Source organism: Pseudorasbora parva, chromosome 1 (assembly GCF_024679245.1).
Source record: "Pseudorasbora parva isolate DD20220531a chromosome 1, ASM2467924v1, whole genome shotgun sequence".
NCBI lineage: Eukaryota > Metazoa > Chordata > Actinopteri > Cypriniformes > Gobionidae > Pseudorasbora > Pseudorasbora parva.
The window spans coordinates 21,198,792-21,223,006 of NC_090172.1; the positions used below are offsets into that span (position 1 = coordinate 21,198,792).

The window sequence follows — 24,215 nt, forward strand, 5'->3', positions numbered from 1 at the left end:
AGTTCGTTTTGGCTGTGACAGCACTCGTGGCTAACTAAACGTCTATGTCAAGATAAACGACTTATATAGACTGAATCGTTTGTTCTCATTTACGCTGTCACACTTGTGAAACAAACAAACAAGCCCTGTGTTTGAAGCAACAAACACAGGGCTTGCTGGAACATTATATCGAGTAGGTGGAGTGTGATACGAAATGAAGCGAAAGGGCTGCAAATTCTTCCTACGTAAACGTTGGCAAGTTCAGTGGCGAGCGGAGGACAGGAGATCATTATAAACATATAGAAAGATCGATGTCTTTCTGAATATTTTAGAGATCTTTTCGCTTGTGCATGTCAAGTTTCACACGAGTTTGGATAGCCTGTGCCGTGCGCGCAGCGAGCCTTGAGACTGTCTCCGTAAGTTACATTTCATGTACAGAGGTATTGCATTCTTTCGACTCAGACGCTTAAGCCTAATTTTCTAGTCATTAATTGCAGTTTTCCTTAGGCTACATTGTGTATAGCTGGTGCATCAGTGAGTAGGCTTATCAAGGTGATATTTCGTTTTAAGAAATTATCAAAAATATTCCGTTTCTTTTTTTCTTTTTTGACCAAGAGATGGGACTCGAATGATTAAAACGTGTTTTCATGTTTTCACGGGTTATGGAATTTAGTATTTCGCTGTCCATTGCGCATTCAAGTCCTGCGCGTGAATATAAGCCTACTTTATTATTAATTATTCTACATCGACAGGCTATATTTATTGTTATAAAAATATCGTTGCTTCCAACATGCAAATTGATTTGTAATACCGGTAAACAGTTGAGTTGAAATGTATACATTTAATGCAAAACAATGACCTGCTGCTTTTGAATAAACGGCACCACCCTTTTTAAGTGATTCCATGACTGATCTGTTCTATATGCCTTTTAAAATCATAGTTGCAAGAGATGTTACAAATGTACTTGTTTTATTTTGTATTGTTTTATTGTAATGTAACTGATAATATCCCAAAGGCTATAATTACTCTCCGAGACATATGAGCTTTTTTTCCCCATTAATTTGCAGGGTTTCTAACTGTATGCTGTCACATTTATTCTAGTGCTTTGATTTATTTATTTATTTTTTCAGAATTTTAATTTTCTATGAATCAATAATTATTTTAAAAAGTTGTTATATTATCATTATTATTATTATTATTATTATTATTATTATTATTATTATTATTATTATGTAGTAGTAGTAGTAGTAGTAGTAGTAGTAGTAGAAGTATTAGTAGTAGTAGTAGTAGTATGGCCTGGTAGGACAGGTAATATTTCTCTTGAAAGGCTAGTAAGGATGAAAAACGTGCACATTCATTGTTCTTTTTCTTTTCCCCCTTCTTTTTAAAAAAAAAAACAAATAAATAAAATAACTTCTAATCAAGAAAATGTGCAGTCATTATGCATTTGGTTTCTGGGTTTCATTAAGCAATTAAAAACTGTGTTTGTATTTAAAAACTAGGCTATATTAGGCTATGTTTTCCAATTATTGTATCCTTAATTGTAATTAATTCCATATAGATTCACAGGAGTAAAGGCCTGAACATGAAACTGATCAATAATTGTTGTATTGTTTATTCTCCTCCCCATGTGAAAAAGATTATTGTGTGGAATATATGAGAAATATTTGAGAAAAACTTATTTTGAAAACAATTGATGACCATTTCAATCCAGGCTATAATTTTGTATGTAGCTATTTGACAGAGTAGGCTAATTCCTGAAGCTCAGTGAAATGTTAAATGCAACACTAAAGTTTAAAGCAAAAAAAAAAAAAAAAAAAAACAAGTAAAGCGTTTGTCGATTAATCTGGGAATGGTCTTTACTGTAAAGTGGCCAGATAGAATAAATATGTAGATGCCGTTTTTTCATATACCGGCACAAGGCCATATTGTATCACCAGGCCTAGACTGCAAGCAGGTTGATGTGAAACAAATCATATTGTAGATTAACACTTTCGCAAGACGCAATTATTTTTCATAATTTACAGAAGAAAGTATGTCGACTGCATCATCCTATAGTCTAATGTAAAAAGTGAAACTCGCATGGGAGCACGCGTCTGTGACCTCGCTCTGCTCTGCTCTGCTCTGTTCAAGTCCCATTCATTCACGTTTTCCAATAAAAGCACGGTGTCTTATGGCGTAGAACCTGTAACTCTAACTTTGGAACTCTAATAAACAGCTGTTTTGACAATTTGTTCGCTTTAATTTTGCGGTTTAATACTTTCAAAACAGGATAACAGAGTGCCCACATCATAGCCACTTGAAGCCAGTCGTGAAACATTAAGCCCATGGAATATAAAAAAAACTGTTTTATAACGACATATTTGTTCAGAGATTATTGTTGCAATGCCACAGTCAAAACAAACTATCCTAACATTAGGTAATACGGCTGTCTTTATAGACTTAAATTGTAATTGTAAAACAATACAAGCAGTCACACTCTTGTGTGACTGCTCAGCCTCAGTCACATCTATCTGCTGTAATAGCTCGCCGTGATCGTATAGTGGTTAGTACTCTGCGTTGTGGCCGCAGCAACCCCGGTTCGAATCCGGGTCACGGCAGTGAAAAAATGAAGCAGTGACTTTTACACTTGCATTTGATTTAATGTGACAGAAAAAGTGGCCATTTGTCAGGCACAGCTGGCTAGTAAAATATTGTTCGAGAACGTTGTCCTACTCAGGTTGTCTGTCTATAAATATAGCCTAATCAAGCGCTCTACATGGATACATTAAAATCTTCACGGAAATAAATAGTTTTTGTTGTTTTTGGTCATATAAAAACGTAAAATTTGGTTAGAATAAAATATTTGGTTTTTTTCAATCCCTTTAAATTTTTCAGATAATCTCGTTTGTCGAATGCAGAATGTGCAACCACCTAAGTAACCTGTTATGTTGGGGGGTATACAGCGCAGTTTCCATTCACCCCACAAGGATGCAGTAGAGAACTATCTGCCAGCTGCTGGCGTACCAGCCCAGTGCCGTGATCGTATAGTGGTTAGTACTCTGCGTTGTGGCCGCAGCAACCCCGGTTCGAATCCGGGTCACGGCAAACATTCCACAGAAGGCTGCTCTTTTGAGTAACAAAATGATGTGCTCATATAAACACTAAATCAACTCAAGGCTGAGAAGTCACTACATATACATATAGTTATAGTTATAACCTAGTATATAACCTAGCAGCCTACCTTATTTTCTTCAACTTTTTAAACATTCTACACCTTTATTTGTCCATTCATGTTCTCTTATTCTCAAAATGATAGTTTCCCCTAAAAAATATACAAAATTGGACGATAAAAACAACATCTGTCTGACCTTCATGTTAGGGTTAGTTATGTTAAGTTTAAATACGTAGGCCTACCCACGAGATGATTTAAGCACCAGAGGGCAGCAAACGACTATATGTGTGTGTGGGTGTGTGGGCGTATATATATATATATATATATATATATATATATATATATATATATATATATATATATATATATATATATATATATATATATATATATATATATATATATATATATATATATATATATATATATATATATATATATATATATATATATATATATATATATCCTAGTACAGGCCAAAAGTTTGGACACATTACTATTTGTAATATTTTTGAAAGAAGTTTCTTCTGCTCATCAAGCCTGTATTTATTTCATAAAAAATACAAACAAAAAACAATATTGTGATATATTATTACAATTTAAAATAATTGGTTTTCAATTCATTATACTTTAAATTATCATTTATTTCTGTGATGCAAAGATGAATTTTATCATTCCTCCAGTCTTCAGTGTCACATGATCCATCAGAAATCATTCTGATATGATGATTCATTTTCAAATTTGGAAACAGTTCGGCTGTACAATATTTTTTCATAAACTGTGATACTTTTTATAATACTTTGATGAATAAAAAGAAAAAAAAAGAGAAAAAAAGAAGCAAATGTTTTAACAACAATATACACTATTGGTCAGTAATTTTGGGTCAGTCTTTTTTTTCTTTCTTTTTTTGAAATAAATCAATAAATGTATTCAGCAAGAATGTATTAAATGGATAAAAAATGATAGTAAAGGAGATTTATATTATTTGAAAATATGTTTTTATTTTGAATAAATGCAGTTCTTTTTAACCTTTTATTCATCAAATATATTAGGTTTCCATCACTCATAATAAATCAGAATATTAGAATGATTTCTGAAGGATCATGTGACACTGAAGACTGGAGTAACGATCCTGAAAATTCAGCTTTGCATCACAGAAATAAATGATAATTTAAAGTGTAATAAATTGAAAACCAAATATTTTAAATTGTAATCATATATCACAATATTAAAACAAAGTTTCGTTATGTTTGATCAAATAAATGCAGGCTTGATGAGAAGAAGAAACTTCTTTCAAAAACATTACAAATAATAATGTGTCCAGACTTGTCCATATATATATATATATATATATATATATATATATATATATATATATATATATATATATATATATATATATATATATATATATATATATATATATATATATATATATATCCAAAATATCCAAACTGTATATATGAAAACACTGCCTACAAATGGATCTAGAAAAACTTGGCAGAGATAAAGACAATGATTATTTACCTTACTGTGTTCGTTTGAGATTACTGCACCTGTAGTAATTCTAGACACTGCTTTATCAGTGTTACTCAGATGGCAGAGACTATAAAAGATTCAGATCATTTTATTCAATAAAATGCTGTGAGAATAAATCAATAACCCAAACCAGTCATTATGGATAATTAAAAATATTTTTAAAACAAAACTGTTGGTTTCTTTATTTTGCATGTTCACATAGGCTACTGAAATGTAGTAACATGCATTTAAAGTTAGAAACATGCTCATGTCCTTGTTACAATGTAATTGCATTTAATATGTTAGTTTTCTTGTTTCCTTGTATCTCTTTGACCTGTCGTCCAATCTTGAAAAAAAACTCACACACACACACACACACACACACACACACACACACACACACACACACACACACACACACACACACACACACACACACACACACACACACACACACACACACACACACACACACACACACACACACACACACACACACACACGCACACAGACACACACACACACGCACGCACGCACATTACACACACACACACACACACACACACACACACATATATATAAAACGCAAACACACACTAAAGACATGCAGAGGGAGCTCTTATGCACCTGTTGACAACCATGAAAGACTGTCCTTGTTCCTCTCTACCACGAACCAGCAACCAAGAACAAGAGCAACAACGAGACACACGCTCAGATAAACAAGGAGAAAGCTTATAGTAAACATGGAATCCTGCCAAAACCACTGCGTCCCATTCACACTCACACACACACACCCGTGCATGCATTGCAAATCCTTCAGCTTCGAGAAAGAAGCAGCAGGCCTCCACAGAAGAGTCAGGCAAAACTGCTGTGTACTTGCTTTCTCTCTCTATGTGCATCTGTCTCACTCCTCACATCAATAGGTCTTGATTGACAGGACAAGCATGCACCTATGTCGCATGAAATGTGCATCCCCGCAGGCTTTTGTCTGGTCTCTGAACACATGTTCCTGTAACAATGTGCATCTTCATTAGCCACAACTATAGAAGCCTCGCGGTCTGATATTTGATCTTTTATTTTCACTAAACAGGGTTTCCTCTACAAACAGATTAAAATAAAATGACTGAAGTTGTGATCACACCACTTTAAAAGGGTATGTTGAATGATTGGACGTGCAATATCAAGTAGCCTACTATAAATACCCCAAGAAATTAGAGCAAAGATGTACACATTTTGAGAGTATGGAAGTTAGATTCTCTGTAGCTGTGATGGAAATCTAAGCAGTTACCAAAACATAATTATGGTGTTTAAATGGTGTTCACTAGTAAAAACAAATGTACTGCACTGGACTATTGTTGTATCACATTGGCATCAGCAAGACCATGTCCATTTACATTACAATGTTTAACTCTTCTGTACGTGGGTAAGATGAAGGCCTGTGTATATTTCAATGATGTCTTATCAGTTGGCACTGGATAGCTGAGCACTGAAGCATATAAATGAAGGTAAGCAGCTATGGCAGGATTAATAAACTTTAATGAACATGATAAGACTCAGTTCTTTGTGATAAGTAATACAAATAGACAATAGACATAGATATATAAACTGTCTAGAGTTTTTATACTTCTTTATGTTGGCATAATTCTTCTCATGTAACAATTTAGGGAAAATGCTGGAGGTATAAACAATAAATAATATAATATATCCACAAGTCTCACATGTTTTCTACAGAAACGCATTTACATTGTAAGCAATCCTGAATTAAGCCAGTTACTGAGTATTTATACAATATTTTCCCTTCATCTTTATGAGCTATAAAACATAAAAAAGAAGAAAATGTCTGATCTGATGGAATTAACAGTAAACTCTAAAAAACTAATAAAAGCCATTACTACACACTTTATTATTATTGATCATGATCTTAATTTGTGCTCTTATATCAGGTTACTCAGGTTATATCTCTACACCATTCCTCTAAGCAGCAGTACTGGCTCATACCTTGACGCTTCCCCTTTTCCTCTCTCAAGGCTTCTTTCTTTCTTAACGTCCCCTCATCGACCCCCCAACCCCGTTTAGAACAAAGAGGCCTTTTGTTTCCTAATTGCCCTAAGCAGATATTCGTCAGGCATGGCTACACAACGCTGTAGCAGTTAAAGAACCCCTGGTCGATCATTCTATTTAAAATGCTCCCCATCTGATCTCCATAAGATAAGTTAACTGATAGTCTGCATAACCATATAAGCATTTTCACAGCTTTTTAAAAATAGCCCCCATGTGTACATCCGCTACATGTGAGAGTAGCATATTCACTTGCCCAGTGTTCCCAAAAGACTGAAATTATGATCTTTTTATCGTAACAGTCTTAAAGGTACCATCAGGTTGCATTTGGATATCCATCTTTCCTTAGTATATAGTATGAAAATGAACAGTATGTAAAAAGAGAAAGATTTCCAAATACACAGTATTTATGAAACAGTAAGTGAAAAATACTCGGATGACTCTTCCAAAGAGATTATGAAGAGCATAGTGCAACAGTCGAGTTCCGGAAGTAAAAATGCCATTCATTTTCTCCATAAGGGAATTGATTTACCAAAAGATAACTTATAAACCATTAAAAACAAACCTACTGTGAGCTATGAGATTGTTAATCAATGAAATATTCTTTAGCTGAAACCGCCAGTATCATTTTTAACAGCGTAAGTCCTGGTGGGAAACTATTACACAGGATGCTGCAATAAGAGATCTTCACCAATAAGAGAACTGGAACAAACAAATTGTGCCAAAATAACTTTTAGCACCTGCCCACTCACATGAAGCATTGCAAATGATTTAATCAAGTCAGTGTCCCTAAACTTTTTAACTACTTAAATGTTTGTGTGTAATATATATGGTTGATTCAGTCCCATCTTCTGGCAAGTGGGAATAGAGTGGTGCAGGTATAGGACTTTACTTTGTAGGCAAAAATGCAGAAGCGAGTTAGCATTTTAGCCCTCGTCTCAAAGTCAGTGGGGTTTTTGAATGGGGTTTTCATCCTTTTCAATGGATGAAATAAGGTCTGTGTTGAACACAAGCTCAAGACACTTTTACGTTTTATTCTATAACATAAAATACATCAGTATAACCCAACTCATGAATTTTATTTATGTGGAGTCTTTTTTGTGTGTGTGTTTTTTTTTTTTTTTTTTTTAAGCTGTTACGTCTTGAAAAAGGCGCTTGCTAAAGTGGCTAATTGACACTACAGAAGCTGAGGAGATGAATCATAACACAGAGCAGATAACCTCAAGTCTGCTTTTATAGCTGCTCATTATGCTCATAATTGTGCTCTTATAAACTAATGTAACTCAAACTTTCTGGGAAAATGTTTTGAGATAAAAATGGAAAGAGTTGTCGGAAGTTTAGTGAGGATGATGCTGAAATCGCAGGACTGTGGTGTAGTCCATTTATAGCCTAGCTTTAGCTTTTTACTTCTGGGGAAAATCTCTGCATTCTGTTCATCTGTGACAATTATCTTAATGGACAAAACATGTAAGTATCATAAACTTTTGTTTTTCACAGAGCTTATTTTTTGTGATAATCCAAAAGCCTATGGGATAATCCTATTGATGTCATACCTGCACCTCTCTATTCATTCGACACAACCCTCACAGTGCATTATGAGTTCTCTAGCAGTTAACCTTACACTCATTATCGAAGTGCGCTATGGGATTAAAAGTGCATTTAATAATGTCCACTATGGTTTCAGACCCCAATTTAAATGGCTGTGCCTGTTTGTTTGCATAGTAGCCTATTCACCTGTCTGTCGTTAATTTGCCCATTTAGTCCTGTATATTTATACCAAAGCCACTTGAAGGCAAGGTTAGCAACAAAAAAACAAACAAACAAAAAAAAAAGCATAAAAAGCAAAAGCCTTAAATAAATTCCGTAGTAAATTCCACAGTTAATTGCGCTGGTTTGCTTCAGTCCCTCGACCCCTTCTTAGTTGGCTCCAACCAGCAACTTGTTTCTGCCTTGTGTCTACGTCTACCAGTCTCCTACATCTCTGATGGTCTCACCTCTCTCGCTTCCTCTACTCAAGACAGCCAATTCCTTGGCCTCCTCTTCAGTTGACTCAGCAACTCAGATCTGCTCAGGTCTTCCAGTCTCCAGCTCCGCTTTGGCAAGGGGATCCCCTGGCTTCACCTCAGGCCATTCATCCTGTCACTTCACCTCAGTCCATTGACCATTTGGTTCTACTGTGGCTTCTTACTCATTTGGCTCCACCTGGGACCATCGTCCTTACAGCTTTTCCAGGCTCCCTCATCCATCTTGGTCAGTCATTGCTCTGCCTACATCACAGACTTCTGGGCCTTCAGATGCACCATCCACCACCATCCCTGTAGCTGTGCTTCAGTCCTCTGGCACCGTTACTCCACCTCAGCCTCCAGGACATAAGCTGTCGCCCGATCTCTGTATTTCTCCTGGCTCTACTGCTGGTGGTCGCACATCTGGCTCCTCCCACCAGTGGTTCCACCATGGGCATTCATCCTGATTGTGCTCTGGGTCTCTCCCTGGGTCACGCATCGTCTCCTCCACGATCCTTCCTTCTGCCAAATCCCCCAAGACATATATGCATTCACCTTTACTATTTCTCTCAAAAATGATGAATCGTGTTGTAAGTACTCTGTGAATCCTTAAATTATTTTACAATACCGGCAAAGATCGTTTACACTCATCTAGTGATCAACTGATATGGATTTTCTAGTGTCGATGCCGATACCATTTTTTTTTTCATCAGCCTTAGATGATGATCGATATGGGCTGCAGATTTTCTTGAGCCGATATGTGGAGCAAATACTGCTTTTGCTCCCTAAATTTACATCATACAAATGACACAATGAACATGATGAGTAGAGTGCTGGAATCTGCTCTTCAATACAACAGTAAACTTTCAACACATCTTTTAACTGTTTGACTTAGCTGAAATATTGCAAAACACTTTGAAACACATTGCTCTATATATACAAATGTTTAAAAAGAATAAACAAAAACACAGATCAGTGTCACTTCTGCAATCATCCTACAATCATATCACCCAATATGTCTGTTTATCATTTATCCTTTAGGAGAAGATAAGGCAATGGTTTTTTTTAGCACAATTCACATCTTTTATTAAATCACTTTTTTGAATTTAATACATCTTTACAGATGGTGTTAAATGTTGAATCGATTCATTCAGTTTTAATAGTGCTTAATGCAAGTTGTTATATTTAAAGGGAAAGTTCAAGCATCAACGAGAACAAAAACCACACTGACTCAGTATTTATTTGTATTACTTTCATGTGAAATGTAATAATTATGTAGTTATGTCTACATAGAACAATTTCTTAGCAAATAGTGATTGGCTTGGCTTCTCGAACAACAAATTAGTAAGGACATCCACGTCTGCTGATGGCTGGCCTATGCGGGGTGAAGGTCTGGTCCAGGATTGGTACTAAGGGGACCCAATTTTTCCTTCTTTTCCTTGTGTCCTCTATAGTGGCCCTACTGGTAACTTCAAAGAGGGAGGTGGCCTGATGGACTGTGCGCCTCCAGGAGTCGTGATCAGCTGCTTGTGTTGCCTACTGACAGTGAGCGATGCACCAAGCAGTGAGGGACTTCTTCAGGGAGTCTTTGTACCGCTTTTGTGGTGCCCCAATGTTGCAGTAACCAGAGGGAAACTCCCCATACAGCACGATCTTTGGTAGGCAGTGGTTCTCAATCCTGGAGATGTGCCCAGCCCAGCAGAGTTGTACCTTGAGGACCATGGCTTCGATGCTAATTACCTCTGCTGACTCAAGGACTTCAGTGTTGGTGGCAAAGTCACTCACACAAATGTTGAGTATTGTGCTGAGGCAGCGCTGGTGGAGATGCTTGAGGAGTCTCATGTGATGATGGCACGTGATCCAGGACTCAGTTCTGTACAGGAGAGTGGTCAGCACAGCAGCTTTGTATACACTGACCTTCTTGTCTTTTTTGAGGTTGTTGTTGTTGTTCCAGACACATCCGTATAACCTTCTGCATAATAACAGTTAAGTTATTATTAACAGGCACTGTTTGCCTTGGCCAGCCTGTTGTCAACTTCTTTGTCGATCCTGATGTCAGACAAGATCACGCACCCCAAGTAGCTGAAATGATGGACAACCTTCAGTTCTGTTTTTTCAATGGGAGATACTTGGTGAAGGGTACTCTAATGTATGGATGGCCTATGGGCTATACAGGTATCTGGTTACAAAATGGTAAAATGGTATTACTGGTATTAATTGTAATCCTTATTAACAAATATATACAAATATAGTTTGGAATGTATGTTTGTATTTATTATTAAATACCAGTAATACTAGTGTTGCGTTTTAAAATTTGACTGGGAGCACCAATAAGGATTTCACCTATAGGCGTCAAAATGGCTAGAAACAGCCCTGGTTGCAAGCACATATAGAGCAACGTGTTTTAAAGTGTATGGCAATATTTCAGCTAAGTCAAACAGTTAAAAAATGCTTTGAATGTTTAAAACGTACCGTTGTCTTGAAGATCAGATTCCAGCACTTTACTAGTGGAGGATGGGCAGTGCATGGTCTGCATGTAAACTGCAGCATCTCCAGCGACACAGAGAGGTCTGTGGACGCCAGTCTGTAAATAATGCCGGGAAATAACTATCGGCGAACTCAGCAGCCGTGTATCGGCTGGCCGATATATCGGTTATTCACTACATCTTCTTTTACTTCTTCCAGAGTGCCTGCAGTTGAGTTCTGTTGACAAATACATTGCTTCATTGCTCTCATTGTTTGTAGGCACTAGCATGGCTACATATTGATAGCTTGCCCATCCTGTCAGATCCAGGGAAATAATTTTGTTTTAATAAAACCAGGGTGCGAATTACAGGGGAGCTAGGGGGAGCTCGGCTCCCCTAAATAAGACAAGGGCTCCCCTGAAAACATGATTTGCAAATTTTTGGGGGGGTCTCAAAAAATATTGACAATGTTCAATATATTCAGTTTTGTGTAATGTGATCATCTTGGATTATTATGTGTAAAACTGCAAAAATACAATTCGATCATGCATGACGGCGATTTAAACCTAATTCCCTTCAATAAAAATAACTACGTGCTATTCTTTTCATGAGCCTAAGGTGTGGGGGCGCTGCGGTGCAAATTCCACTCATGATTAGTGCATATTTAACTCAAATATTCGTAGAAAAAGTATAACGTAACATTGATCTGCACACATCCTTCAAATCCATTCGGTAATTCATAGCATCATAGCCATGGCAAAAAGAAAACAAGGCAGTTTATTTATTCTTGGTTTTAAGGTTTTAAGGTGATTGTAAAAGCGCTATATAAATAAAGTTGATTGATTGATTAAGGTAAGGCGTTATTCCCAATTATGTTTTTGTGGCTTGTTGTTGTTATTATAGGTCTGCGTGACGAGTAACTTAATCGCTGTTCATGTGAACTCAAAGACAGCCTGTTTGTCTACAGACTATTTGTGGGTGACTGTTTGCCCTATCAATGTCAAAAAAGAAGTACAAAAATAGTGATTTATCCTATAGTGATTGCATAAAGCAAGTAGGCTAGTGCCTACAATTCTTCAATAATTTTAAAATATGAATTATTTTGTCATGCATTAGAATTCAATTGTAATATTAATAAAAATCTGCAAATTCATCTCTAACAGACATTCTACTGACTATAAATAACTTTGCAAGTACATGTCAACATATTCTACTATGAGAATGTCTAAAATGGACTGTCGTAATAAAGTGTAACTCTTTTCTTCTCTGTATCAATGCTAATTGCAAAGTATCCATAAGCTTGGGTTAATTATGCTATTATTAATACACTCTAAAAAATGCTGGGTTAAAAACAACCCAAGTTGGGTTGAAAATGCACCGACCCAACAATTGAGTTGTTTTAACCCAATGGTTGAGTTGTTTTAACCCAGTGGTTGGGTTAAATGTTGCTTAAGACAACCCAATTGCTGGATAAGAACAACTCAACCATTGGGTTAAAACAACCCAATTGTTGGGTCGGTGCATTTTCAACCCAACTTGGGTTGTTTTTAACTCAGCATTTTTTAGAGTGTATGATTATAATATGTATATTAAATAAAATAATAATTTTATATTGTTTAATAATAATTATCTTTACTATGCGTTTTTGTGTAAAAAATTTCATAAGAATAAAATTCTGAGCGCACCTTTGGTGGTTTAATGTGATACTAGTTATAATAGGCTCATGGTAAGATGAAAGTGGCAGAAGCTCTTTACATGCTGTGATGCTAACATACAGTGCCAGCAGAGAGCAGTTAGAAGTTGAGCTTGATCCCTATGATAATGATCAAAAGTTACAAAGCTGGGATGTGCCCAACAGCCGCAATCATTATCACTGTGATTATGGAGAGAGTTTAACGTCCAGACAAACAATTCCATTAACTTGTTAGATCAGTCTGAGGATTTTAGTCTAAATCAAAATAACCAAGATGACCATCTAAAAGTGCAAAATCACTCTCATAATGACAACTGATAATAATCCCATGTTTACATGCTGGTCATTGAAGTGTTAAACCCTAAATGCATGTTTAATTAGTACGTATTTAGACTTTTACATAATGCAGTCACCACACCTGGTATACAAGGGCAAATTCTAAAATAAGCAGCGCTTACTTTGTCTGCCTATTTCAATATGTCAATATGTTCTCATCTGACCAACAGTCCTGAGCATCAGAGCCCAGTGGTCATCCAATCAATATCATAAACACAGTTGTCATAGAATTTCCTCATTTATTTCTTCCCCTACCGCTAATCCTTTTAATTACTGCCTTACTCAATGCTAATGTTATTCACGATTAGTTGGTATTATGCTAATCTTCGACCCACATTCGGCAGGAGAGCAGGAGTATCGTCTGAAGGCCAGATTGCTGGGAGGCTGCATGCAGACTGACATCAGTCTCCCAGCTGCACAAAGCAAGCCAGACAGAGGGACTCTAGCGCAAAAAAACTAACAAAAAAAAAACACCTCAATAAACAAGAAAGGGGGGGCCGTATAGTGTATACCTTAATGAACGACTGTTGGCCACAGGGATTAGCGATAAATGCTGCTTTCCTCTCTGCATAGCCCACCCCAGCATCTGCTGACAGTGCTGACATTTGCACCAGTTTCTTAGACTTGAGTAGTTAGCATTTCAAATCGAACCATGTCTGGGCCTTATCCTTGTTTAGATGCTTATGTCCATCTGCAAGTGAGTCAATGCCAGATCTAAGGTGTTTCATATGATTTTGTTGTGGCACTTTGTTTATCATTACGAAAAATATTTTAAAATATTTTGCTATGTTCCAAATTTTTGATTAAACTCAGATATTCAATTGGACATTGGTGGAGGAGGATGAAATCTCCCATCTGTCAAAATGAAACTAAAGCCAAGGAGGATATTTGTTTGGTTTTGATTATTTTACATAAATAGAGAGACTATTCAATGGTAAACACATGATATTTTTTCATTTATTAATAACGTACACATATCTATGAATAACAATTTTAAAAATAATACTGCAACAATTGTATTGAAAATGATTAAACATAAAGTAGTCCCATCTGTTTCAAAATCAATTACTGCATTTTAATTCAATCATTTTCAGGGATTTTTTGTTGTTGTTGCATAATATAAAAAAATAAGATTTAAAATGCATAATAAAACGCTTCAATGGTGAGTGTGTAACCCTAACCCTAACAAATCTCCTATCAGAACAAACAAACTTAACTTTTTGAAAAGCACAGAATTCTGGTTATTGCAATTGTCCTTTAACAAATAGTGTATAAAAATAATGTAACTTTGCGTAATAATGTATACTATTTACACAGTTTAACCTTTATTTGTTTTATTTGTTATTTCATGAGTACCAGAGTTGACTTTTAATGGCTCAGACAGATTCCAGAGGAATAAAAATAAGAAAGATGAAAAATAAGAAAGTGTTTTGTGTAAGAGTAATATTGACACAATTGTGTCCAAATGAGCAAGTAAGCTGCCACACAATTTCAGACTTTGTCTGGAGCAAAAAACAAAAACAAAAAGATGCTTAATTACTTAAAATGTTTGTAGTTATGAAACATTTAAAACAGGGGCTTAGAAGCATAATCATCATCATTGCCTTATGAAATAAAACAATGATAAATTGTTAACTCACAAGACAGCTGGCAGAAAGAAAAAAGTATGACTTCTGATGCAAAATTAACATTCATAGTGGGATAAGAACCAGCAGTAGCTTCATTGAAAGCAAAGCACAAACAAGAGGCTTTTGTCTGCCAGGAGGGAAAATAGACAGAAAAATGTCAACAAGTGCAGAGCACGACCACATCTTGTGCGACAGTGTTCATAAGCGGCATGACCAAAACCAGGGAATAAAGTCACAATCAGAAATATTAACAGTGCAGAGGCTACAAGAAACATCATGTAGAATAATTGATTTCTTTTAAAACATTAACTGTAAAACATCATTTTCATCTGAAGGGGTCCCTGATCACTGCTGAAAAACTCTCAAAATCCCCTAAACAGCGAGAACTGGGATGGACACTTTTAACTTGATTAAAAGTAAGTGATAAGCGTATGCAAACAGAAGATGGTCTCTGAAGAAAAAAAAAGTGACCTCCTGACAGTCAAGCTCAGGGTCCTGACCTCACGTGACATCAGTGACATCCCAATACAACACACGCGTTAGTGAATATCAACACATCAGAAGACTGGGCATAAAGCAGGATTACATACAGCAAACTGCTAAAATAACTGTACAAGAAATAGAAGTACAGCAGTAAAAAATGAAGTAAACACACAAAAAATATGTTTTTACTCTTTTACACATAACACAAAAAAAAATCAAACAATAAAACGATAAAACAATTCATTCAAATTCAAACAACTGCTCGGCAAAACCTTTCCTCTAAGACACGGTATGAACCGCACTGAAGGAGGAGTTACGTCACTCAAAAATTGGTGGGAAAAAAAGCTCCAAAAAGCACCAAACTTACCATCCACCAGGTCCTGGCTGTCATGTCATAACATAGCTGCCATTTGATGGAGCTGTCTGCCGTTTTCCCAGCCATTCTCCCGTCAGTAGCTTTCATCAGGAGCAGCTCAGGAGTAGATAACACACTAATCAAGCCTTCATCAGACGCCACTCTCTCAGCCCCATGTAGGCCAATCCTTATCACACTGCATTATGGGAGAAAAAAAAGTTCACGCACACACACGCACGCACACTCACACATGCACGCACATAGCCCTGTGCTCTAGCGATGACTCCAGCCTGCAGTGCTGCCTATAATGACAGGATCAGGATCTGAATCCCTCACACACACACACACACACAGAGCCCCCCACCTCGGCCAGGGCTTTAATTTTTTAAGCTGTGCAGAACAGGAGCATGGATCTCTTTTTTGGCATCTTGAGCAGTACAACAAGTGGGCAACCAATGAGGTGCCTTTGTGCGCAGACGCTTTTCAAAGTTTATTTGCATTTTCATCGGTTCTATATTGTTGATTTGTGTTTTTTGGAACCCCCCCTAAAGCCATAAATACACACACACATCCCCTTCACCCCCCCACCCCACCCCCAAACGCTCCTCATTCTGTGTCGATGAGGGGAGGCCCAAATGGGAATTATATTCCCCAAACAAAGACTGGGGAGTTTCATAGACATGAGAGCCGGGCACGGTTCAGATATCACAGACTTATACAGCAAATGAGGGAGGGGGGAGAGAGAGAGAGAGAGAGAGAGAGAGAGAGAGAGAGAGAGAGAGAGAGAGAGAGAGAGAGAGAGAGAGAGAGAGAGAGAGAGAGAGAGAGAGAGAGAGAGAGAGAGAGAGAGAGAGAGAGAGAGAGAGAATTTTTAACTTAAATTTTAAGAGAGGGAAGCAGGGAAGGAAGAAAGAAAGAGAGGCGCAAACACCAACAGGTATTCCAAGTCCATTCACTTATTAGTCAGCCATACTTTCTTCACTGAGCAATTTCTAAGCAGGAAAAGACAAACTTATTTGATTTAAAAGCAGCAAAAGATTTGAAACATCCTCTTTATTTATAGATGATGGAAAGAAAGTGGAGTTAAGAGTCACTCATATTTGAACTCAAAAGCATTAAGTTGGTGTTGATAAAAAATAAAAAATAAAAACACTTTATAAATGACACTGATGTGGACTAGAAAGTGTATTAAAGGTGTTAGTAATTCTGTGATGCTATTAAGTATCACTGAGCATCAGCATGTAAAGAAACAGAATTCGGTTTTGTTGGGAAACCAAGTTGAGATAAAATAAATACTGAAAGCAAGATCTAATTTATATAAGAAAACACTACTATAGGCATCAATCTTATTTATAATTTTAGTTCATTTAGAGTTTTAAGAATTAGTCGTCTGATGCAACATGGGGGGATGAATCTTGAGATACAGTATGTATATGTATATTAAAATAATATCACAAATATTTAGATATTATTAAGTCCACATTTTATTTTATTATTATTATTATTATTATTATTATTATTATTATTATTATTATTATTATTATTATTATTGTTATTATTATTATTATTTACATGCAATTATTTAGTCCACTCTAAATAAGCAAAAAGTGACAAAAAGTTCATTTATTTGTGACCCTGGACCACAAGTCACACGTAGCCAACAGTATATTGTATGGGTCAAAATTATCAACAAAAATACATATGTTAATGCCAAGAATCTTTAGGATTTATTTTGTAAATTTCCTACTGTAAATAGGCCGATATCACAAATGTATTATTAGTATTATTAATATCCATTGCTAAGGACTTCATTTGGACAAGACGGTTTTCTCAGTATTTCAAATTTTCCAGATTTTCAAATAGTTGTATCTTGGTCAAATTTTGCCCTACCCTTGTAAAGGATGTATAAATGTCAATTTCGATAAAACATTGTTTAATCAAGATAAAACAGGATATAAAACCAAGAGCAGAAGAGGCACTGCTGAAGAGGCACACAGCTGTAAGAACTGATGAGACTCTAGAAGGTTTTCAAACGTTCAAGCAATCCAAATTTCTTAGAAGCAAGTGCAAAGGCATCAGCTAGCACGTAATACCTGGCTTGCATTAATAGCATTAGCACAGATTTGTCTGTTTAAAGCAATGCAAAACAGGCTTTGATGACATTAACCAATTATAAGGATTCAAGGATTCTCTTGCATTGGAAGGCAGAAAGATGCAAGTGTCATCCAATGGATGTGCTGGAGCCACTGATTTCCAGTTTCTGTCCACGAGCAGCACAACAACCTAATGTTTGAGGCCTGCAAAGCATGCCCACATCCCACTCCTTCAGAATTATGTTTAATACACATACATGCAAACAAATGAAGCACTGCTCGTGCTTTTTGACATTTGCAGATTTACGCATCAACCTGACACTCTGCTGTGAGTAGTGGGGTTTAATGCTGAATGCCAGCTTTGTTCCATGTTTGGGACTCTCTTTGTAACCTATCCAGACCTTTTTCCCTCGGCAGCGCATTCCCAACCTCCACCTCCTCACAGAATGTTCCCGCCCGCAGCTGCTTCCCTCCACGTGAATTGTGGGATTGTGTGAGAACGTCCCGCGAGTCAGGGCACAGCGCGTCTGGCATTCAGGGGCCGAGGTGGCATTTCAGAAGCACCATGGCCAGAAGAATACCTAGAGTGTTGTTTATCCCCCTCGCCTTTTGCGTTGTGTCTTTCTATTCATTTCCGAAACCTTTCCCACATTTCCACACAGGGTCCCAAAGATATTATTCTGTTTTCTTACACTTTGGATTTCAGGGGTCATCTAAAACACATGCTGTTCTATATATAGGCTCATCTAATGTAAGCATCAGTCGAATGACTAAAATCATTTCAAAAACTTTATAATACTTAAAAAACAAAATAATTATAAAACAAAGTACAAGGTTATTGATTCATAAATGCTCACTGAAAGAAAACCAAGACCTATTCTATTACTTGATGAAATATTGTGAGATGTTTTCACTGTTTTCTGAATATGCTAATCGAGGTCATGGAAAACATTCTCTTGACATTTCACTTGAATTTCCCTCACGTGTTTCCTCAATTGATTTTGACTCTGCAGATCAATACATTTTCTAGCCTTGATTGGATTAGGATTACCTTTTCAGACTCTAGTTTTAATTGGATTTCTACTTTCTTTCAGTCAAGTGTTTGTAAGATTTATATGAAAAAATCAATAGGCAAATCAATCATTTGAGAGGCAGGGAAGTGAAGGCTGTTGAATTGATCCAAGTAATGTGAACACCTGCTACAGACTCTCTGTGTATGTGCTATCTACTTACTACAATTTATAACAGTTGGGATACATAAATAATTAAGTCCTTTTGTCAATTTATATTTATTTAAATATATTGTTATATCAAATATATTCTTTATATATACATTATTATCAATTCAGGATGTAACTTCACAATGCTTCTAAAAATGTCACTTGCACCTTTAATTGTAGTCAAATTTCACATGGAGCAAATGCAGCAGTTACGGCTGAGAGTCCTTTACTTTATTTATGAGACTGGATGCACAGACTAGTTAATGTTGACCCATATGGGTTGGCAGTCAGGCAATAAGGAGAAAAGAGCAAATGTCTGTTACTAATTGATGATTACCAATGTACAGTGATGCTTATTAGTCCTAGTCTAGCACTGTCCAAGACTGAGATTCTAATAGCCTTCAATCATATAGATGTGTAAAAGAGATATCACCCCAAACATCACTCCCCTAGAGACCCTATTAGGTTTCATTAAGTTTTATTCCTATAATTCCCTCTTTTGTTTAACCAGATGTCCACTCCTAGAACAATAACAGGTGGCCATTTGTTTAATTAGGCCAGTTTACTTAGCAGGCCAGACACATGGGCAAGCAGCAAATTATAATTCAACATAAATACAATATGTATTCAATATACACCATTCAAATACATTAATTTAGATATTGTTTTGTTTTTTAAGCAATGAACAGTGATTGACTGTAATTTGTGCCATTTTTTCAGAATGAAACAAGACTTCAGTGAACAGTAATTAATGCCAGAACAGACAATGATTGACAGTAATGGAGTAATCTTGGCTAAAACTAAATTAATTACAAAACCTATTGCCACAATGTATTGGAGAGTCTAATTTGTTCACAAATGACCGACCACCTGTTGCTCCACAGAAGAATTATGCCTGCTTCGAGACAATGGAGAGAAATCAGGGTTAATTTTCTGTAGTTATAAGACTTAAACCTAAGTATAATTTAAGCGTCAAATGAAGTGTTTTTCTGAACTAATATAATCATTTAAATACTATTATCATCTATTCATGCAGATTTGGCTTGATTTATTGAAACATTGGTCCCACTTTACACTAACATTTAAATGAATCATTTGTTACAATGCACGTATTGTGTACATACACTGTAAAAAAATATTTAGAAAAAATTTACCTGGTTGCCTTAAAATTTTGAGTTCATTGAAATTAAAATTTTGAGTTAATACAATGAACACTTTTTGAGATTCGACAACCTTTATTAAAATATTATTAAAAGATTTTGTAAGCATATTGGGTAATTGTGTGTGTTTTATTTCTGATGACGCAGTGAAACATGCCAAATAGTGCTAAAAAAATATATATAAATATATTAACATTCAATATTAACATTTATTATAAATATATAATAAATATATTAAACAAATTTCCTTCATTGTATCAACTCAAATTTTCAATGAACTCAAAATTTTAAGGCAACCTTTTAAGGCAAGTTTACTTACTTTTTTAAGTTAAACCAACAAAAACCGACACTTTAAAAAAAAAAAAAATACCTGCATGTAATTACAGCTGTCATTAATTACAACTATAATTAATGCATCTCTGTTGACCCTTCCCTCACCCCCGTAACCTACCCTTAAACTTACCCATACCACCAAACTTAACCGTTGTCACTAACCTTACCCCATCCCATCCCAATAGCAGCAAAAGTGTTTGTAATACAACATTAAAAATAAAATCAACATTAATTGTAAAACAACCAGTGTTGGGTGTAATTATTACTGTCATTTAATTACTTTTCTCTTGAAAAATAAAAGTAAGGGACTACTCTCATTTTTTCTGTAATTTAATTAGTTACTTTTGATGTAATTGAACTAAATACTGTTTATAGACTGTAGAGCAATATATCATATATAATACAATTGTGGAATAACAACAAAATGTATAGTTTAATTTGAAAATGCATGTTTTAGGTGTCCTTCTCACATTCGAAATACTTTGCTAATAATACAAATATTTTATGTCGTTTTATATAATTTATTTTAATTAATTAATTAAAAGATACATTTCATGGCCATCCTTGTTGATATAGGATTCAGAAAGTAAACCGTTATTAAATGATTAAATACTTTTTGGAGAGAGTAATTTGAAGATTAATCTAATTACACTAATGAAGAAGTTGTTAATAACTAGTAATTAATTTCTTTTTAAGAGCAATTTATCCAAACAATAACTACATTGTACTTGTTTTTTGATGCAAGTACATAGTAGTTAAGGACACCTAATATAAAGTGTGACCAAAATAGACAAAGAAAAAGATATGTAAAAAATACTTTAAATTATTTTACTTATAATACTTAAAAATTATTTGCCAATATAATTTCTAGGAAATTTAAGTAGACCAAGAAAATGGCACTAGCAACAGCAAGGGGATGTGTTTAATTCACAAGGAATGCATGAGCTGATAATATCAAAGTGGCTTTGGATAAAAATCATCTTCTAAATGAATAAATGTAAAAAAAGGAAAAAACAAACAGCTTCCTATTAAAAGAACATAATGAAAAACGTTTTAGTTCCAGTGGAGTTATAAATGCAATATGTCCAATGATTAATTTTGGCTGAGAGGAGCGACACAGGCGAACACTTGCTCAGAGGTCATGACTCAGTCTCTCAATGAGAGAGCGACATTAAAGAGTCCCAGCCAAGACGTTTTTTTCCCTCTGGGATGAGGTGGTCCTGCCATCACACAGGCAATCTTTTAGGGTAATTCAAGGGAGGTGCTATCTGCTGTCACTCAAATGAAGAATGCCAAGCGCCGGGGAGCCAGTCACTGCTGACAGGGGCCGTCATTCACACCACCACACAGTGCAGGACACACGCCGGGCCAATCAACAGAGGCCCCTACTGGGAATGGACAGCATCAGGGCGGGAGGCATCCAACCGTGGCAGGGAGAGAGAGAGAGAGGGTGGGAGCGAGTGGGCGTGGGACCTTCTGGGGCAATGCCAAAGTTCGACAAGAGTTAATGGAAGCAACTAAACAAGCACTAGGATTAGGGGTTAAGATACAGATTAGTTAAATTAAAGGCCTTGACATTGAATCATTGAGCACAATGACTAAATCATTCTCCTATTATACATAGAGTCCTGAAAAAATGATCAAATTCTTGTGAAATATAAAACAAGAGCATTATAGTTAACTAATTATGCTTACTTTGACCTAAATAAACCAGAAAAGGATCAAAGTGCACAGGAAGTGAAAACAACTGCTTCAGGCAGAAGTTCAAACAAGGTGGGCAGAGGACGGGGTAGAGCTAGTTCTTACTGGCCCAGACGCCACCTTCCAGCAGGGCACAACACACACACACACACATTTCGCTGATTCAATGAATTGTTCTTTATCCGACACACCATCCAAAGCCTCTCTAAAAGACGTCTCCTCGCAACCGTCCCCTGTGCCGCAGTATTAGACCTGCCAGCCTAGAGGAAGTACATAAGGAGCCCTTTGTTAGGTTACACTGGAGGGACATTGTGTAAAATACAGTGCCTGCCCAAGATAAAAGGCTTGCCTTTCCTCTCATCTGAACTAAGTTTATCCTCCCTGAAGTCTCTCCTTTCTGCCTAGCAGACAAAGGGATGACTTTAGTCTTAGGAACAGTTACCTATCAATACGTTCATAATTTTAAGAGAAGAAAATCATGAAGAACTTGGCAGAAATTGTTGAATGTGGGAGTGTCGTGTACAAAAAAAGGGGGAAGGCCCTTTAGTAAACTATAGTACTTAAGACCTAACTTATCTAACTGAAAATTGTTTTGCTCTTTGTTTAGGTCACAAAAGCCTTTTCAAAACATCCCATTAGACGTTACAGGTAAATTCTTCACAGGATTAAACTCTGAAAATTGAGTCTTGGCTATCAGGTGGTCTGTGGAGAGCAGTTGGAAGCAGCAGTCAGCCTGTTCATAACTCAGGTAACTGAATTTTTGGTGTAACATTGGGCCCATGGGGGGGGGGGGGTATTCCAAAAATCAAGGTTAACATACCGTCTCAAATTCCCTGAACTCTTGGTTGATTAACCCAAACCTTGCTTACTCAAGGTATGCAGCTTCTAAACCACGGACTGCAGTAAGACCAGTCAACCCGGAGTAGGAAACATAGAGTTAACGGTGACCACACAAAAGCATTCTCAACTGAGTGCCGAATCCAGGAGTCACCATGGAAATGGACGCTAAAAAGCAGCACGCCATACTCCTTTCTTCTTCTTTTGTTTAATGGCAATTAACATTATTATAGCATATTGGCACCTAGTGGGCGGTTTTAATCCGCTGTTTAATAATTTGAACTATTGTTTGTTTGATGCTAAATTAAAAAAGAGAGATGGATTGACCAAAACTAGTCTGTGCTTTTTATAAAGACAATATGGCTGTATAAGTTTATTTGTATGTTTAGCCATTTTATGTCTGCATTTGTTGTGAGAGGTATCACAGATGCATTTTATTCAAAAACCCTTTGAATGCACATCTACGATGTGTGAGAAGAGAACAGAATAAGATAAATAAATTAAAGAGATTAAGAGATTAAGAATTAAAAAACATTGCTTTATGTTATGTTATAATATAGCTATATAATATAATCCGGAGCATAGCTATGGCTACTTACTGTACATACCCAAGTTACCTCTGTTTTTGAAACTGAAAGCGGAGGTTGTCTGTTTACTCTGAGTTACCCGCGTATGTCACATAACCTGCTTTCTGGAATACCCTCTAAACGGAAAGGACAGCAATAAAGAATGTGAAGCTGACGTCACACATGTAGAGTTCTGGGTAACTGCTTTGTTTATATTGTTTATACTGGGGGGGGGGGGGGATTAATCGTGATTAATTGCATCCAAAATAAAAGTTTGTTTTTACATAATGTATGTGTACTGTGTATAATTATTATGTATGGAAACCCGATTTTAAAAAAGTTGTGACACTGTACAAATTTTGAATAAAAACAGAATGCAATGATGTGAAAATGCACCATAGATAACATATCAAATGTTTAAACTGAGAAAATGTATAACATTTACATTTGGCAGACGCTTTTATCCAAAGCGACTTACATTGCATTCAAGGTACACATTTTACATTTTTGTCAATTCTTGCTTTCCCTGGGAATCGAACCCATGACCTTGGCGTTGCTAGTGCCAATCTCTACTAATTGAGCTACAGGAAAGACATATATGGAAATTTTTAAGGAAAAAATGTGTTGATTTTA

General features: G+C 36.1%; 1 protein-coding gene, 1 long non-coding RNA gene and 2 other non-coding genes across 6 annotated transcripts in view; 3 read left to right on the forward strand and 1 right to left on the reverse strand.

The window, feature by feature from the left end:
* LOC137061952 (nuclear factor 1 B-type-like) overlaps positions 1 to 15,797 on the reverse strand; it is a 105,633-nt gene extending 89,836 nt beyond the window's left edge. For 2 of the 3 annotated variants that reach the window (XM_067433233.1, XM_067432712.1), the window contains exon 1: positions 15,685 to 15,795. In XM_067433233.1, coding sequence (XP_067289334.1) covers positions 15,685 to 15,780 — 96 coding nt within the window. In that variant the 5' untranslated portion in view covers positions 15,781 to 15,795. Of the gene's footprint in view, positions 1 to 15,684 lie in introns of all 3 variants that reach the window. The other variant, XM_067432787.1, reaches the window with a different exon arrangement.
* Positions 151 to 23,234, forward strand: LOC137062563 (uncharacterized). The gene is made up of 3 exons (XR_010901248.1): positions 151 to 395; positions 22,787 to 22,927; positions 23,054 to 23,234. It is a non-coding gene; the product is annotated as an uncharacterized lncRNA (long non-coding RNA).
* On the forward strand, positions 2,508 to 2,579 carry trnah-gug (transfer RNA histidin (anticodon GUG)). Its single transcript has one exon. It is a non-coding gene; the product is annotated as a tRNA-His (tRNA).
* Positions 2,995 to 3,066, forward strand: trnah-gug (transfer RNA histidin (anticodon GUG)). Its single transcript has one exon. It is a non-coding gene; the product is annotated as a tRNA-His (tRNA).
* Positions 23,235 to 24,215: the final 981 nt, after the last annotated feature.